Source organism: Halichoeres trimaculatus, unplaced genomic scaffold (genome assembly GCF_033239565.1).
Source record: "Halichoeres trimaculatus isolate MK-OKI-2021-1 unplaced genomic scaffold, fHalTri1.1 fHalTri1_scaffold_15, whole genome shotgun sequence".
Classification (NCBI taxonomy): domain Eukaryota; kingdom Metazoa; phylum Chordata; class Actinopteri; order Labriformes; family Labridae; genus Halichoeres; species Halichoeres trimaculatus.
Window position 1 is genome coordinate 34898497 of NW_027437193.1, and position 19517 is coordinate 34918013.

General features: G+C 42.6%; 1 protein-coding gene across 2 annotated transcripts in view; it reads left to right on the forward strand.

The window, feature by feature from the left end:
• Positions 1–19517, forward strand: part of LOC141804483 (ADAMTS-like protein 2) — a 46576-nt gene that overhangs the window by 24333 nt on the left and 2726 nt on the right. The window contains exons 5-17 of one of the 2 annotated variants that reach the window (XM_074688930.1): positions 1–101; positions 394–539; positions 660–783; positions 5376–5456; positions 5753–5928; positions 6066–6423; positions 13566–13634; positions 14538–14787; positions 15059–15159; positions 15835–15961; positions 16400–16613; positions 16768–16923; positions 17011–17181. The exon at positions 1–101 is cut by the window's left edge and continues 2 nt beyond it. In XM_074688930.1, coding sequence (XP_074545031.1) covers positions 1–101; positions 394–539; positions 660–783; positions 5376–5456; positions 5753–5928; positions 6066–6423; positions 13566–13634; positions 14538–14787; positions 15059–15159; positions 15835–15961; positions 16400–16613; positions 16768–16923; positions 17011–17181 — 2074 coding nt within the window. The remainder of the gene's footprint in view (positions 102–393; positions 540–659; positions 784–5375; positions 5457–5752; positions 5929–6065; positions 6424–13565; positions 13635–14537; positions 14788–15058; positions 15160–15834; positions 15962–16399; positions 16614–16767; positions 16924–17010; positions 17182–19517) is intronic. The other variant, XM_074688931.1, reaches the window with a different exon arrangement.

A 19517-nucleotide genomic window follows, 5' to 3' on the forward strand; every position in this document is an offset into this window, starting at 1 on the left:
CTGTCCCAGCCCCAGTGTGAGCTTCAAACAGCACCAATGCTCCCAGTTCAACTCCAAAGCTTTTGGAAGACGATACTTCCAGTGGATACCTCTCTACCCAGGTATCCTGTCAGCCAGCCAGACACCTGTCTGTGTGTGTGTTCGGTCAGGTCTGGACATCAACTTTCAGAAATAGCCCGTTTTCAGTTAAAGCAGTGAAAAGTGGCAGAGTCATTCTCTGCACAGAGAGAATTAGTGATACCATGTAAAGAAGGGTGAAGCACGGAGCTCCTCGTGTGCAGCCCTAAATGATAACCACATGTCACTAATTCAGTAAAGACTTCAGCCCACAGGAATCCTATACTGATGTCAACGTAGAAAATATGGTTCTTAAACGTGTCATTTCCTGTGCAGCTGATTACATCAGTATCTCCAATAAGCCATGTGACCTGCAGTGCACAACCATCGGCGGTGAGCGGCAGCTGCTGGTCCCCGCCCACGATGGGACCTTCTGCAGAGACACCAAACACCATGGGGTGTGTATAGAGGGACTATGTCAGGTAAACCAATGAGGAGTGTATTTATTGTTGAGTTTTGCGGTTTGTTTCATCGTGTTAAAACATGGTCAGATGCTGGTCTGGCCTAACTCATGAATGTGTTGTATTTCTGTTGCTCTGCAGCCTGTGGGCTGTGATGGACAGCTGTACAGCAGTAAGATGGTGGACAGATGTGGGGTGTGCGGAGGGAACGGGACTTTATGCCAACGTGTGTCTGGATCATACAGGAAGGCACTCACACAGTTAGGTAACACACACACACACACACACACACACACACACACACACATGTACACAGATGTCATGTCATTGAAATCATTCGATTTTTCTCTTCTTGATTTAGCTTTAAAGTCATTTCAGCATTCTTCAACCAAAAACATTTATTTTTCATCTAAATCTAATCCACATCCAACGTCTATAATTTTGAGCCCCGCAGACCCTTCGCTGGTCAAATCTGTCAACAGTGTCACACAACTTAAATGCTGGAATAGAACCACAGGTGTGGTGAGCCTCTAGTCTCTCAGACCACTTAAAGCGCTTTACACTGCTAGTCTTCACTCACCCATACATACCACATTCACACAATGATGGTGGATTTTCCTACTGGAAAGCATCCGTTTTATCCAAACCATTCACATCTATCCACACGCCACTGACCAACAGTGGGAGTAATACGGGGTTCAGTGTCTTGCTCAAGGACACTTCGGCATGTGACTGCAGGAAAGCTGGAATCGAACCCCCAACCTTCCGATCGAGAGGCAACTACTCTACCACTGAGCTGGACCACAGCTGGAAAACTGGTCACTGCATTAACAGACATGTCTCTTTAGTGGAGGTCACTGCATTAATAAAAACCGACATGTCTCTTTAGTGGAGGTCACTGCATTAATAAAAATAGACACGTCTCTTTAGTGGAGGTCACTGCATTAATAAAAACAGAAATGTCTCTTTAGTGGAGATTACTGCATTAATAAAAACAGACATGGCTGCGGTAGCAGCGGGCTTGCTCATGAGGCCCTCTGAACTAACATTACAGCCTGGAGACTTTGTTTGAGCTTGAGCCTTAGAACATGATTCCATGTACATAGGTTAAGTCTTGGATACAAGCTTCAAAGACCTCAGAATCAGAGATCCTAGATTGGATCCACTGGTTGCTAGTTTAACTCATAACCTTGGACTTTTAGTTGCATGTTTTCCAGACTTTTTTTTTTTACTTTCTCTTTCCTGCATTTACTTTCTCTCAATCTTTTCCCGTTAATAAAGTCCAGAAAATCTGAAAAAGACAAAGATAAAAACTCCTTCACTGATGTGGTTACATCCTACATAGTTTGTTGATGATTTGTGAGTTATTTCGAATTCTGTGGAGGCATGATTTGTGAGTTATTTCCAATTCTGTGGAGGCTTACAGTAATTATAAACCATGGTTCAGTAGGGACCTCAAAGCATTGTGGAGGGGGAAGGATGCAGCTTTTGAATATGGTCACAAAGACCTCTATAAGGTCACAAAGCTGTGGTGGGGTTTTAAACCTATGACAGGGTGTCCGCAGAGTCTTAAAAAGTATTAAAAGTTGATCAATCAGTTTTGGGAAAATTAAGGCCCTTAAAAAGTATAAAAAAAGTCTTAACACTAATGTTATGAGGTATTAAATTTTATTGGTGTTCAAGCTTTGACTCCAAAGACAGACAGTTCCAAATATCTGCCACGGAAAAAGTCTATTTGGTTGGAAAATGTTTTCAGGGTCTGAACCTTCAAAAATAACCTCACCTGGTGATTGGACGATCATTCTGCTCGTCACACTCATCACAGACCAGCGTGAGGATCGAGAAAAAGCTTTAGCATCTCAAAATATTTCACTCTAGATCACAAGAGTTTCTCAAGCCTCCCGAGAAAATTTCTCAGACTTTTGATGACCTGAGATCTTCGATTCCTACGATTTAGAGAAAGCTTCCCCTGATCTCAGTTGTTTAGGAAAAAAAAATTCTTTTGTTCAAGTCACCTTTTTACTGGATACAACGAGTTGAGATAAGGTATTTACCAATGTAGCGCTGTTGTTTGAGACGTGACAACAAGCAAAGTTGTAATTTTGTGAGGCACCAGCTATATGTAGTGCTAGCAGCCCAACATATTCATAGGCTTATGTGACAACAAACTCTGTTTGTAGAGTAGCTTAGTAGCCGTCAGTATGTAGCGCTGATAGAAAGCAAATCACACCATCTTAAGCACATGTCCTAAATTTGGCAACGATGAAATAAAATTCTTGTTTTTTTTTTCTGCAAGTTGGCCTTGAATAACCACTGTTACTTTTTGTGAGAATGTTAATGTCAATTAACCTGCCTTAAGTTTCATTTATTCTTTCCAGCTTTATTCCTTCTCAGATTACCTAATTTATGTTAAAATGCAAACTACAACTGTCAAAGATCGGTAGCTAACAACAGCTTATTGTCACGATAAGGTCTTAAGACTTTTTGAAAGGTTTTTAAAAAAGTCTTAAAAAGGTATTGAATTTAACCTCAGAATATCAGCATATACCCTGTATGACCAACAACAAAGCAAAGAATGTTTGTCTGCAGGGTGATCCTAATCTGCCTGATGAACTGAATTTGGGGACACAAGGTGAGGATCAAAGCAGCAGAAAGGCAGCTGGTCCTTGGAAAGTACTAATTCTTGAACCTTGAATAAAATCAGCAAGAAAGGAAAAATCTTTATCAGAGCCAAACAAAAAACCTGCACAAGTGCAAAAGCAGATATAGCTATTCTTAACTTTCACCTGGGGCATGATGGGAAATAATCTCAAGAGGGATTTTATTCAATTTACATCTTTAAATCTCTAAAATACAACCCTGCAGAAACCAAGTATGTACATCAGTCCATCTAGAATGTCTTTTGGGTGTCAGACTTCATGTGTTTTGCAGACACGACTGAAACTGAACCGTGACACTTCTGTTTTACATCAGCCTGACTTCACAACACCGCTTAGAGATTTAATGAGATGATTCTTTGACAAAATACCGAGCCAAGAGGACTGACTGCAGAATGCTGCTTTCTTTGAGGCTCTTACTTTGGGTTTGTCAGTGGGATGTTTACACCACCTTTCTGTCTCTGGTGTGAGGTGTAAAAGGGGATCAAAGTTGTCCTCCCTCAGGGGAAGGAGTGAGGGAAAGTCCTTGGAGATGTGTAGAGTCAGAGGAAGTTGGTTGGTACAGAGTTGTGTGTGTGTGTGTGTGTGTGTGTGTGTGTGTGTGTGTGTGTGTGTGTGTGTGTGTGTGTGTGTGTGTGCGTGTGTGTGTGTGTGTGTGTGTGTGTGTGTGTGTGTGTGTGTGTGTGTGTGTGTGTGTGTCTGTGTGTGTGTGTGTATGTTACAAGCTTCGTTGCAAGAGGCTTCTTTTGCCCTGTTTTAACCAAGTGGTCCGGTTTGGATCTGTACAGTTTGGTACGGGTTGGATTGGTAAAGCCTGATCCTGTGTGCATTTCCACAACCAACCATGCCCCTCTTGGTAGGGGGCGTGTAAGCCAAAGAGAGCTGCTGTCGCACAGTAAGTGACAACTCTCGACCAATCAACAGACTGCTGTGTTTCTGGCTCCACCTTCTGGGGTCAGATCAGTTAAGTCTGACACCCCAACAGAAGGGTATCAAAGAGTAAGGACATGTTTATTTTCTCAATGTATACACTTGCAGTGCTGTGTTCATGTCGAGTATGGAAAATCACCCACTCTTTCACCCCCTCACAGTCACAGAGATGCATTCATGTACCTAAACTTGGTACTGTTTGATTTTACATGAATCATGTCCAGTATAGCAGACAGAATTTGGTCAATGCCTTTAGAAGTACCTAATTTGGTACCCATCTCTAGTGGAAACAGCATAAAAACGTGCTGTACCGAAACAAACAGATCAAACCGAACACCCAATGGAAACTGGGCTAGGCGCCGCCCTGTTGGTTGTGGCTGTCTGTTGCTGCAGCTCTCTCTTCCTTGTCCATTTCTTGTAATTTTTTCTTTGTCTCTTTTTCATCATCTTTGTATTTGGAGTGGATCATTACTTTGTATGGCTCATTTGTTGATCATGGACACCAAACTGGTTTTGTCTTCAGTGATATTTTTACTATTTTTGCTTCTATGTTCGTCTGGAGATCCTTCATGTAACCATGGCTGCATTGTTTACATGTGAAATCAGCTGTTAGCAGCCTGTAGCATGTCAATGCTAACTGGCGCAAGGCCTGATGTTTTCCCACAAGGTGAGGAGAAGGAGGTGAGGATAACGTGCTGGTTCTCAGGTAAGAAGTGATGACATGGACCTGTCCTTCCATCCATTGTTATTGGGAACGTAAGATCTATCTCCAATAAGATGGACGAGCTAGCTGTGCTAACCCAGCAACAGAGGGAAAACCAGAAGGCAGAGTAGGATCATGCTATTCACAGACATAGCTAACAGAGCTAACACCAGACACCAACACCACATTGGAAGAGCAGACAGGATCCAGAAGACAGAGACTGAACAGACTGCTGAAGAAGCTCAGTCCTGGACCCTGTGGAGGTGGAGGCTGGCGGACTGGACAATGATGGACAAGCTGTCAGCATCTATTTTCTTAAGGACCTTTTTATCACTTTCTATATACTTTCTTACTTTTGTTTTCTTGACTGCTGCTGTGACTCCTGAATTTCCCCTTGGGGATATATAAAATGTATTCTGTTCTATTCTATTCTATTCTATTCTATTCTATTCTACTAATGCAGCTTTAAGAAAGCTTTGATGTCACGGCTATATCACAGTGATTCCTTTTGACCAGGGTGCCTGAGTTAAAAGTGACTTTGCATAAAGTTTGTGTTTTTGTCTTTAGGCTATGTGTTCATCACCAACATACCAGCTGGAGCTTCAGACATTCAGATCATAGAGAGACACAAGACTGAGAACATCCTGGGTGAGAACTTTCTTCAAAATGAAGTGGATGAATAGTTTGTAATATATCCATTTGATAAAAGCAGGGATCTTTGGTCTTTGATATATATCAATATATATATATATCAATATATCAATATATATCAATATATATATATATATATATATATATATATATATATATATATATATATATATATATATATATATATATATATATATATTGATATATATATTGATATATATATTGATATATATTGATATATATTGATATATATATATTGATATATTGATGGCCTGTTTTCTTCTCTTCTCCAGCCCTCTCCGATGAGGCGGGTCATTTCTTCTTTAATGGACACTCCATGTTTGACAATCCTCAAAACTTCCCAGTGGCTGGAACCGTGTTTAAATACAGACGACCCAGCAACGTGTTCTCTGACGGCCTGGAGTATATGATGGCTCAGGGACCCACGCTTCAGGGTCTGAATGTGATGGTAAACACACACACACACACACACACACACACACACACACACACACACACACACACACACACACACAGTACATGCAGATGTTTTATTTCATTTGAAGAGGAAAGTTTTGACCTGTGATGTTCTCTGTGGACCTGCAGTACTACAACATGAACGGGAAGCTCCCCCACATCACCTATGAGTTCACCGTCCCATCTCATGACATCACAGCTCTGAAACAAATCACCATAGGACCCAAGGACATGGGAGGGGACAAGCTGAAAGTGACCAATCACAGCAGAGCAAACATTCAATTCAGAAGGCGGCTGGGGAACCGTGGCCAATCCGATGTTCAGCTGCAGGAGGAAGAGGAGGAGGAGGATCTGTTGTGGGAGATCCGGACACCCAGCCCTCCTCCAGCTGCTGTCGTGTTGGTCTACAGGCCTGCTGATGTCACCAGTCATGTGATCAGTCATAATGACATTGAGGAACAGGGAGCTCCAGCACCACCAGGCTACAGTGAGTCACAGACTGATCTGTTTTTAAGCTTTGTGTGAGTCCTTCCTGTCCCCTGCTGCTGCCTGATCTCACACCAACACACTCAATGCTTGAAAGTTTGATCATGAGAGGTTTTTTTTCTCCTATAACAACAAAGCACAAAGAAGCACTCAGAGAACATTATCATGACCTTTAACTTCATTCTCCATCTCTTGACGTAGAGTGTCAACTTAGTGTGAATGGGTGGATGTAACTAGTAGTGTGACACATTTTGGACCTGATTTACTTAAGGTGTGTGTGGATAAAAATATGTGCAAACTTGATAGCATGTGTGACAGATTAATGCTGCAGGACTGCAGACCATTCTGATTCAAAGTCATTTCTCTTGAGACATTTCAGGTGTACATTTTTAGTGCAATCAAATGAATCAAAACACCACGAATAAACTTGAATATTGTGGTGTGTTTTGAAACAAACAAACTGCTGCGTGTGCGCAGTGATGGCTCGAGCCACAGCAGAGGGTGCTCCATTTTGGATACAGCTCTCACCTCTTGTGTTGTAGCTTGTAACCCGTATGTCTGCCTTCTCAACCTCCATGGCTTCAAACCTCATTTTTCCTTTACGGCCACTCTGCTCTCCCAAACTATCCATGATGACAGCTGCTAGCAAGCACTAAATCCTAATTCAAAGGGGGGTTTGCATCTGTTAACAACTGGTAGATCACCTGTAACACTCCCACTAACAGTTTGTGCAATTTTCTAGTTTGCACACCCAATTTGGTGCTCGTTGTTCGGGATCTTAGTAGATCAGATCCTTTGAGGGGTCAGAAATTGAGAAATAGGCTAAATATGTGTGAGTCCATGTTCCATTCATTTTGCATAACTCAGCTAACCAGCCATTGTCGTTCTTAACAAAAGCAGAATTAACAGCATCACCTGTATGATGTCATCTAACCTACAACTTATCCTCTTATCCAACCAGCCTGGTAACTCTGCTACAGCCTGTTCTGTAAAGTGGTTTATTGTCACTCTGTGTATATCTATGGTTTGGTCAGTGTATCTTTCATTTTGAAGCTCCTTGAGTGTTTCAACATCCAACACAAGTTTTCACACTCCTCTTCCTCTCTCTACCAGTGACTGGTCAGTCAGGGCTCATTAATAAAAATGCAGGATTGAAAGACTCCAGGCCAGCCTGTTTTACAAAAGACTGTCCCAGGTGGCCTTTATCATAGCATGTTTTGACAGTCTTTATGGTCCTCTCAGCAGGCTTGTTCCACACAGGGGCGAAAATCCTGTATCATTGTTGGGGGGAACAATAAACATTAAAATTTCAGAGACTGATTCCTAGGGGGGGACATAAAAATAAATGCTATAATTTTTGCTGTGTTGTTTTATATTGTGATATTAAACAGTGACTAGTCCCAACTATGGATAATCAGCCTAGATTTAATTTTCCTTTAGTTCATGAAAAAATGTTTTGGCATGAATGTGGAAGCAACACGTCCACAACACTATGAACTCAATAATTAGTATTTTATATACAAATTATACCATGGTCAGTGAGAATTCCAATGTCAACTGGCGTGCCTTAGATTGGTCTAATGCACGCCAGTTGAAAAGTTAGTTCGGCAAGTTAAATCACCGTTGTATCACTCCGCAGTGCGCGTTACCATAGCAACGCGTCACACACATTTCAACGCATGTGAGGGCAGCCTGCGCTCCTACTGGGCCCAGTCTCTATAAAGCCTGGCTCACACTACAGGATTCTCGCCCGATTTAACCCAGATTCGGTCCTCCTGACAATCGGGGAAGAAATCTGGTCGGGGACTAAAATCGGGCCCGACGTTCGGGCAAGATTATCTTCTTGTGTGAGCGGTTGACAGATGAATCTTTAGCCCCACGATCGTCTCACAGACTCGTCGGAGCCGCCCCGATATTTTTCAAATATGTTTGATATTTATCTGGATGATTACAACATTCATTTTCACTGAGGATGAAAACAGACAATTAGAAAGAGCCCCAGAGACCAAACAAGTGAAACTGAAAGGCTCCGGGTCAGCTGACTGCGCGCTCCACTGGCCCACTCGAGCCAGTTCAATAATACCTTTAAAAATAACACATAATCACACCATTTTCATACAGTAGCAAACTGTTGTTTTAGCAGTGATCGGTGTGAGATCATGCCATTATTGGCTGATACAGCAACAGTTTCACCTCTGTCCCTCTGCGTGCGCGTAATGGATGAAAGGCACCGCTGCAGACAGCTCCACTTCTCTCTCCTCCTGTCCCACCAGTGGGCTAAAAACCTCACATCAAACAACTGAGCACATGTGGTGCATCACGCATTATTTATTCATTATTTCTTTTAAAGTTTACAGTTTGTGGGACCATGGTATAAACGGATTAAACAACTCGGAAGCGTGCATTAGACCGTTCTAAGGCACTCCGCGGAGTAACACCACTCCGCTGCGCGTCGTGGTGTTCCCACTCCGCGTCGTGCCTTAGAACGGTCTAATGCACGCTTCCTCGTTGTTTAATCCTTACTTAATGAAAAAAGTGTTGATTTTGATTGGAGGACAATAAGGGGTTAAAATTAACAGTCAGAATGGAATTAGAAACTGGATCTAGTCAAAGTCATAACTACTTTATTTTTAAATCAATACATTTAGAATAGAACACAAGACTTTAATAAATAATGGCTTCATCTATGAATTCAAAAATCTCACTAGAGATGCCTCTATCTCACTAGAGGCATCTTAAATAGTTTGAATATTTGTGTCATAAATGAGAGGACGAGGATGTCAGCATGTCACCTGTCCGTCTTATCTGTCACAGCCTTCTTTGCATCATAGAGGAGAGGCTGTTTGCCAGCCAGCAACAAACGGTGTGATAATTAACTTATAAATTGTTCAGTGTTTTAATGCACTTAATCACGATCCTTGGCGCTCTGTAGTCTGTGTCTTTGTGTGCGCACCACATCAGATGGAGGCTTAATCAGCGCCTTCTTTTTTTTAAAGCATACTGTCAGACTTCGGGAAAAGGAGTTGACATTTGCTTTTCATTTTCTCTGTGTGTCTGTTTAACAAGTGAAGTTATGATTGATAAGTTCTTCAGTGAAAGCTACTTACTTGACCGCGACCCTCCGCTCTGTCTCTATGCGTCTATTTGTGTGCGTGTGTGTGCGCGGCTGCAGCATCCGTGCAGGGAGAAATAGATTGGATCAAACCACTGCGAGGATCGCGCGGGGAGGGGTGTGTGTGTGATCTTTCAATAGTTAAACTCGTCAATCATTGTGTTTTAAGTAGCATGACTTGTATTACACCATTGAAAAAAAAACCATTACTATTAGAAAATTAATTACAACTGGATTTTTGAGGGGGGACAACTTTATGGAAGGGGGGTACATGACCCCTGCGTCCCCCCGGGATTTGCGCCTATGATTCCACAGAAGAAAACCTGGGCTGGAGAGTGTCAGCTTGAAGACTCAGGATGTGGCAAACAGTTTCTTCTCATTCTATTATATTATTCTATTATGTTATATTTATTCCTGGAAAATGGGACATGATCCCACATTACTTCTCTAAGGACACTGTCCCTGTTGAAGGCAGTCTTCATCCTCTGACTCATGTATGTACTGTCCTACCAGGGGTATTCAGTCCTCCTAGATACTGCAACCCTCTGCAGCTGAACTGTTATGGAGCCAAAGAAGACATTGAGTCCAATGTTGTGTGTGTGCCATGCAACTTCATGTGTGTGTATGTGTAAGCCCATGGACTTCATCCCCAGCCAGACTCAACAATATCTGCCATCTGATGGTGAAAAGGCCAAGGTTGTTGCCACAGAGACAACCTCGAAGAGTTCTGATCCAGAGACAAGTCCACAGTAGAAAGGTGTGGGATGGGATGGGAGGGAGTAGAGTGTTACCAGCCTATCGGGGCTGGTGCGGTTGAGCCCAAAGAGAGATAAAAATTGTGTGGGTATAAAATTTTTAATCTGCTTTAGAGTTTTACTGGTCATCTTTGTGGTGATCCAAATGACCTAATTTGGTGTCCCATTACAGCGGAGCCAAGCCGACTTCTTTTCCAAGTTGTTATCCATCCTATCCTGCGTGCGATTAAATTTACATATCACTTGAGTCTACGTGTTTACAGCCCTGCACAATCCTCTTCATGAGAGCAGAAGAGAATCATATCTGTTTGGACTACTTTCTAAGCTCCATTGTTTTGCTGGCCATCCTGTCATGCCTTTTTCTGTGGTTGCTTAAATCCAGACTGATCAGACCAGGAGACCTTTTTCAGTCATCTATGGCCCAGTTCTGGTGAGCCCATGTGATTGGAACCCCAGTTTCCTGTTCTTGGCTGACAGATATGGCACCCACCCGGTGTGGTCTTCTGCTGCTGTAGCCCATCTGCCTCAAGGTTGGACGTGTTGTGCGTTCAGAGATGCTCTTCTGCAGACCTTGGTTGTAACCAGGGGTTCTTTGAGATCCTGTTATCTTTCTATCAGCTCCAACCAGTCTGTCCACCCTCCTCTGACCTTTGGCATCAACAAGGCTTTTATTCCCAGAGACCTGCTGCTCGCTGGACTAGCCTACCACTGACTGTTGATCTGCAGACACAGCGCCGCACTTTCTGCTGAATGTCTCGCTCAGTCACGGGTTAGTGACGACCAACCTAACCCTTGATACTGACCTTACAGAGTTTGCTCTTCACTTCATTTTTGTTTGTTATTATTTCAAAGGATTTCCCTATCCATATTTGAGTGTCTCTTTGTTCTTATTTTGGCTGTAAATCCTCCCACCGTTCATTATGTCAGTTTGTTGCCGTGGTCAAGTTAAATGTGATCTGGTTTGTTCACGGTTTGTTTTATTTTGAAAGTCACTGGGAATTTCAGATGTTTTCTGTGCACAACTGTCCTGCTCAGCCAGCTTTTTTATGAAATTGACGCAAAACAATTCTGGCTTCTGGCGCAAAACTGCGATCTGCCGCAGACAGGACAAAGCCATTGTCACATAAACTATTTGATTTGTTTAGTATTAATAACTCTTCAAATAGTCGAAAAACATTGCCCATCCCTATTGTATGACTGATTTCTTGTGACAGCACAATGTCAGAAATGCTAAAATAATGTGGATATAACAGGACCTTAATTACAGTTTATAAATGGGGAAGCCATCTTGAATTGTAAACTCGGGCATGGTATGGATCTGCCGACTCTCCAGTTGGAAATTCTGACCTCTACACAGCCCTGTGATTGGCTGATTAGGTATTGGGGACAATGAGCAGTTGATGGGGTTCTTGAATGCAGCCTTACACGTTGTATGAAGCGCTCTGTTTGTGATCCTTGCCTTACAGCTAAGAATTACCCCCCCACCCCTCCCCGCCAGCAGGAGGCGGCAGACTCTGAGCTCACGGACATTATAATGAGTCATATCTTTGTGGGATGGTGAGATTTAACATCAAATCATCAAGTGTCAAAGATATTAGTTTAAAGGTCCCATATTATGCAACTTTTCAACAAGTTCAAATAGGTCTCAGAGGTCTCAGGACAGTCAATTTAAAGTTTTTGCCTCAAAATCCAGTTATTTTCTGGACTTTAGCCACTCTGTAAATCCCCTCTCCCGAGCGCTCCTGAGAACAAGCTGTTTCTGTAGGCATTGCTCTAAATGACAATGAGCTGCCCTGTCCACGCCTCCCCCACAACTTCTTTGGACGAGGGTGTGGCTTTCACTTCTGGTACCATGCTGTGTTGTTTACAGAGAGTGCGTAGATATAGCTCATAGAAGCGCTGTGGTTCAGTCATAGCAGTTTGATCCAGAGTCTGACTCAGAAGGAGAGGTGCCTGAAGAAATCCAAACTCTACGGCTGCAGCAGGACGTTTCTGAGTGGTTAGTCACAAATATTATGTATCTTGATGTGCTGCTGCAGTTACCATCAGGTAAACATTATTAATGTTAGCAGCTTGGTGCTAACCAGAGTTATATGACCATACCGAGCAGAAAGAACTGCATGCAGCCTGGACTGTTAGTTTCTCGAGACAGTACCATGAGGGACATCTATCAAGCAAACTAAACTGCAGCGGTAACACACACATTAGTGGTGACTGTGGTCTTGGCGTCCATAATAACTGCTGAGAGTGTGTTCGCTACCCTGCAGCACAACATTAGCTCCGTCGGGGGCTACCACGACCAGTAGTCACATCCATCCAAACAAAACATAACATTGTGTATATAAAGCTAGCTAAATTAGTAAAACTTACAGCTCCCACGTATGTGGCTGGGTCACGGACGGTTGTTACAGATCCATGCTTCAGGTTCTTGGTGAATCCTGCTTTGTACTGGCCCTCGTTGAGAAAGCAGTCCAAAGTGAAATGGTGAGCACACACATACAACATTTTAGGAGTTGTTGTGGGTGCATCTTCGTCAAAAATGAAATTAACCCTCTGCGTCTTCATAACCTTAGATGATGGAGTGAAAAAAGACTTCTGTGCTCTTTTGTGCAGCCAACAACAGAGCAACCTCCGTGCTTTGCTCGTTCCTTCGCCATGTTTATTTTACCGAAGCAGCTGAGCAGCCAAAGTGAAAAACACATTGCACAGAAGGAGCAGTACAAGGGGCGGGCCTGGAGGAGTTACTTTTTTTTCAACTTCTGCTGTGCATGACGTCATGCAGGGCAGATCTCAACTCCGCGTGTTTGAGGACACATGTTCTGAAAGCAAACTTTGTCTGGAGCAAGCAAAAGAAGGAGACAATAGAATTTTCTCATATCGGGGGTGTTTGTAGACAGGCTGGGGAAGCATATTACTGTTACAAAACCAGTCTTAAGGGAATTTTGCATAATATGGGATCTTGAATTAAATGTGCAGCGTGTGGTTTGGTTGTTTGTTTACCTTTTGACAAATCTAAAAGCTCTGTAGCTCCATGGGGCCTTCATAAGCTGATGTTGGCTGTATATGAGGCTGTCATCCAAGTCCTGGTGCTCCACAGATTAATACCTGTTAAAATCTGCTCTGATATGACACGTTTAAAAATCTGTAAACATGTTCATTATTGGAGTTTCTGAGTGACTCTGTTATAGCCGTACACGTTACATAAAGTTAGTTTGCATCACTTCATTCCATTCTTCAGTAACTGTGTCATAACAAGTTGTTTTTCTGCTCATGCAGGAAGCTCTTCAAACTCCATCACTGAGCCAGCTGCTGCTGAAGACAACACTGTGCTGCTCTCTTATCCAGGTAGGGAATCAAACTCAGGGTTGTTTTAATCAGTAGTTATTTAAAAACCCCTACCATCAACATAAAATGGTCTTTAAATCACTTTGCATGGTTATATACAGTACAACCGTAAATGTAATGGTAACACACAGAGAGGAAGCCATGGTGATCTAAATGGATAATGATGATGGATCATGGATGGAGGAGGTTAATTTACAGCAGCACAGGAAACAGTGTAATCTGTTCATATGGAATGGCTTTGGGTATAGGTACCAAATTAGGTACTATTATAGGTAATGACCAAATTCTGTCTTTAATACCAAGTATCACTTCACGTCAAATCAAACAATACCATGTTTAGGTACCTTAACACATCCTTGTGACTGTGAGGGAGAAGAAGAGTAGGTGATTTTCCATACTGGACATGAACACAGCATTGCAAAGTTATATATTAAGGAATAAATATGTTAAATTGGAAAAAAAAGAGATTTTATTATTAAACTAACTGATATTTATTACCACATTAACGCACAAAAAAAGTACCATAAATTAGTACTGTTGAGTACTGATACCGATTATCAGGTGCTGAGCATTGGTACTGTATCATTTGAAATGTGTAAGGTCGCCATCCCTGGACGGCTTTCTGCATGAATAAAGCACATCAGGCTTTGCCATTATCAGACCCACAGACACACACAGAAATTGCTCTGTATTTAGTCTAAAAATGAAGGAGTGCTTTGCTTTCAGACGTTTTTAAAAACACATTTTAAAGTTTTAACCCCTTGAGGGCTAGCCATCTGTGTCCCCGTCTTTCAGAGGGTCACAAACTGAGAAGTCTAGCTTTTCTTAGTCATTAATTTACCATTTATCTATTTAAATGATCATTTGTAAAGTTTCTGTTCCTCTGTCCACATCCTCCCAAAGGCAGTCAGGGTGTTCCCCCTGAAGACGCCCCCTACCTGCTAATGGAGGAGCTACATCCCAACCAGACACACACTCTCACACAGTCAAACACACACCCTGCCAAACACACACTCAGTGGCAGGCGTGTGGAGACAGTGTCCGGTGGAGACACAGGAATACACTCAGACACACACACAGGTCCTGATACACCTGCTGCCATCCTGGTGAGGTTGCAACAGGTCTCTGCAGTCCAGGCAGCAGGCGCAGAGAGGTAGGAGACACACCTGTGTCACTTTCCTTCAGCAGTGTTTTAGGATAAGTCTGTTTGAGAAAAATGTTCTCATGACTTAGAAACTCATCTTAATCATCATAATTAAAGACTAATGGGTGTTTTTTATGAAATGTAGAGATAACATCATGTTTCAGATATCTGTCTGTTCATCGGTCCATCTGTCTGTCTGTCTGTCCGCCTTTGTCTGTCTGTCCGTCTGTCTGTCTGTCCATCTGGCTGTCTGTCTGTCTGCCGCTCCCTGTGACCACAGTAATGACTTTGATGTGGGTCTGGATGCTGATGTGAGTCTGGCAGACATGTATCGCTGGAAGGTTTCTGCTTATGCTCCCTGCAGCTCCACCTGTACAACAGGTAAACACATGGTAACACCAGAGCTGGCCCCAGCCTCTATGGGTCCCTGAGCAAAGTTTGATTTGTGGCTCGCTATTTCTTTTTACAGTATAACACAATTCCAAACAGGTTAGTCATGATTATTAAGCTAGTTAGTGGGCCTGATGAAAGATAGTTTTTTAGCCAGCTAGCTAGTTTGCTATAAATGGCTATCCAACTTTTTTTTAAAAACTTAATGGTTATATTTAGGCTGCCTATTTGACAACTGGCTGAGGACTACAGCAGGAAATTAGCCGTAAAGGCTAAAGCCGCCTCTTTCACTTTAAAGTAGTTGAGAAACAGATAAAGCCAATCTTTATCTGTTTGGGGTTTTGTTTCTCTTGCTGGTCTTACTCCAGCTACATCCACTAGCATAGCCATTCGGGATAGCCTCTTACAAGTGCTTATCAACACGCAAAGTCACATGCGCGCTTGTCAAGCTGTGAGTGGCTGAGGTAACCACCCAGAAATGTCCCAATACAACCAAAACATCAGCTTAAAGGCCGAAAAGGGGGTTGAGGCAGACACTGACACACATGTATAGAAGCCCAGAGGAGATGATTGAGCAGGCCTATTCCTGTGAAAGTGTTTGTTTTATTTTAAGACCCTACCTTTTACGTCTGTACTCTGAGTCCATGTTTGTCTGTGTTTGTCAAGGTATCAGCACCAGCTATGCTCTCTGTGTGAGGTATGATGGTACTGAAGTGGACGACAGCTACTGCGACTCTTTGGCCCGACCTGAGCCCACACACGAGTTCTGCACTGGGAAAGAATGTCCTCCAAGGTACTTCCTGTTGTGGAAGATCAAACTTAGCTCTTATGGTGTTGATGGTGACAAAAAGAGTTCATCAAATGGACGGTTGTGGGTAACCTTCATACCACTGTACTGTAGATTTGAGGTAACATGCAGATAAGAGCGCAGTGAGCTGAGGAGCCTTTCATTTTCATCATGAGCACACATGGGTTCATTACTCTTTCACTGGAATCCAGGATAAATAAATCTGCCTGATGTGGCCAAAGACTGTGTGTGACAGGAACAAACAGTAAAGGAACATTTCAGCTATGACCCTTTATGTGTTTGACACTTGTGTGGATCAGCAGGAACAGCACAACAGTGTTACATTTATCACAGCATGGTACCAAACAAACAGTGATTTTACCCACTGATACTTTAAAAATAGTCCAATAATAGAGGAGACTGAAAAGCCCCGCCCCTCTACAGGTGGGAGACGAGTGGGTGGAGTGAGTGCTCTCGAACCTGTGGGGAGGGTGTTCAGTACCGCACTGTGCGCTGTTGGAGGATGCTGTCGCCCGGTCTCGACTCTTCTGTCTACGACTCACTGTGTCTGTCACATGACCTCCACAAACCAGCCAACAGGAAGGTCTGCCTGGGCCAGAGCTGTGGACCCCAGTGGGAGGTGTCTGAGTGGTCAGAGGTAGGGCTCCCCGAGACTTACAGGGTCAGAGTCGGGTGTCTGAAGTCATATCCGAAAATGATGGTGTGCGTGTGTGTGTGCGTGTGTGTGTGCGCGTGTGTGTGCGCGCGTGTGTGTGTGTGTGTGTGTGTGTGTGTGTGTGTGTGTGTGTCAGTGTTCAGCCCGGTGTGGCTCTCGTGGAGTTCGTAGCAGAGAAGTTCGCTGCTCCATGGACATGAAACTCTGCAACAAATCCTCTCAGCCAATAGAGAGCCAGGAGTGTGAAGGCCCGCCCTGTGACAGAAGATGGACGGTTACCGACTGGGGACCGGTGAGCTGGAACACAAACACACACGCACGCACCTCATACATGCTGCCAGACCATTTAAACGCTCATATTTGCCTGTGTGTGCGCCAGTGTTCAGGTGTATGTGGGGAGGGCAGGATGGTGCGTGCAGTGATGTGCCGATCTTCAGGTGGGGTGGTGATGTCAGAGGAGCAGTGTGACCAATCGCTGCGCCCATTAGCCATCCATCCTTGTGGGGACAGGGATTGCGCCCCTCACTGGGTGGAACAGGAATGGCAACAGGTTAGTCTTACAGAGCATGTGAGTGATGTCAGTTACATTCCCTTTTTTAATGATATCTTTATTGATTTTTTTATTTACAAGTTAGTAACAAAAACTACACAACTGGGACAGATCTCTGGCAGACAGAACACAGACCAGCAACAGAAGCAAAACGCAGGAAACTGAGTCAAAGTAAAACAACAGATATAACAAAACAAAACACGGGGCCATGTTACACCTCAGACATAGAAAACAGCAAACAAGATCAGATTGTTGTAGCATTACAACCAGTGATGCCGGTAAAGTGTTACTTAGTAACACATTACTCTAATTTGAGCACTTTTTTCTGTGATGACTGATTTAACATATCACTATTTCCAAACCAGTAATCAGATTTAAGTTAATTATCCAAGTCACTGTGCAATTTTAATTCTCCTTAGTTAAAAAAATGTATCTGCTTTTTTCTGGTATCTCACGAAATGATAGGAGTCACTCATTCGACAAGTCACGTTTTCAGCATGAGGACAACTCAGGTGCAGCCAGCCACACAAGCGTAAACTACAATGAAAGACAAGAGAGATGTGCGTTTTCTAGCTGGAAATACACTCCCTGTTTTGAGTTTGTGTTGGCTAAAGATGACAGTATGAAGGTTTGTTGTTCACTCTGTGCTGGCAGTTTGCTTGAGATCTTTTACTGAAACATTTAGGAATCAGTTAGAGAGAGATCAGAGCACTGCGGCCATAAACGCTTGAGAAGTTGTTTGACTTTTACCTGGGGGAAAGGTGAGTCCTGTCTTTCTCTTTGTGTGTCCCTTTGTCCCATGTTCAGCATAAATCCATCTGTTGAGGAGCAGAGCAACATAAAGTAAGCTACAACAAGGCACCCGGTGACAAGCAGGGGTGTGCCCAGACTTTTTAGACGGGGGTGTCCCAAACAGGGTACTGAGGATTATGTGAGCTCACACACCAGTAACATTTATTTTTGCTTATTGAATTACAAATACAGAATCATCAGCCTACAGATTTAACAAATAATAATGAAACTGGTAAAAACCAAACTAGACTAAAACAAGGAGTTCAAAAGATGTGATTGAATCTAAAATGTAACTTAATGGTGCTATAGTGCACCAAAAATGGTACTGTGAAAGCTTTCTTTAGTTGAATTTAAAAATCAAAATGTATAAAAATGATATATATATATTCTTTTATTGTAAAGTACACATTACACAACTACCAATAATCTCTGCATATTCCTTTAAAGCAAAATATGAAAACTCATATTATTTTTCATTGTAATTGCAATTGCACAATTTTGCCAAATCATGCAGCTGCAGGTGTTGTCAGCAGCTGCTGAATGTAAATAATAAAGTAACCTGTTATCTTACTTGGTTACTTTTAAAATTTATTAAAATCAGTAAAGTAACTAAGTTACTTTTTAAAAGAGTAATCAGGAATCTGAAAACTTTCTTAAAGTAACTGTGGCAGCACTGATCACAACACACCAAAAACTATCATGATCTGTTTAATTTCATAAGGAATCAGTCACAAACCCTTATGATCTATCAGACCCTTCATTACCATGCTGGTCAATCTTGTACCAATATATTTTTGGGGACCAGATATCATAGAAAACATTGATCATAGATCATTAAGTCAGCTATCCCATGGGTGAAATATCAAAAATAATCTTGTGCCCCCCAGCTGTTGTTGGAGGTTTGCAATCTGTCCATGTCAGTAATATCTTTTTCCTTGCGCAGAAAGTAAGAACATATTAAAGTCTTTTGGAGTGTGAACTTTCAAGCTGTACATGCAGCAACCCAAACAGCAGACACAGAGGACCTTTATTTGGTTAAGTGCTAAGAGCGAGGTGAAGTCTGTCTGCTTTGATTTTCCAGTACTCATCTTTAAATTCACAGGTCTAAAGACGATGAACTTTGGTCCTGGTCTTAGCACTGCAATTGGTGCACAGCTCAGATTTAGTATGATCCATTCTGTCAAAATTGCTGAGTTATCTGCAGGAGGTGTAGTAACCTAAATTTATTTCCTTTTAACCTGATACAGACTGAAACATTGTTTTCTAATTTCCATTTTTAACCAAGTAGCATCATCACTGTCCATGTCCAGGTGCTGTTTGCCTGTTCCATAGTCAGAAAGGGCTTCGTACCTGAGCCCCAGTGTGCCCTTCATCCCTCCACAAGTCACACTTTTTGATGTTTATTAACTCAAAGGTCCTACATAATGAAACATGAACACTCATTCTTCAGCCATTCTTCAGCACAGAAACCTAAAAGTGGAAGCGAGGCTGTGTCTTATTTCTGTATCCACAGACTGAGCAAACAATGTTGTAACCTGCTCCTG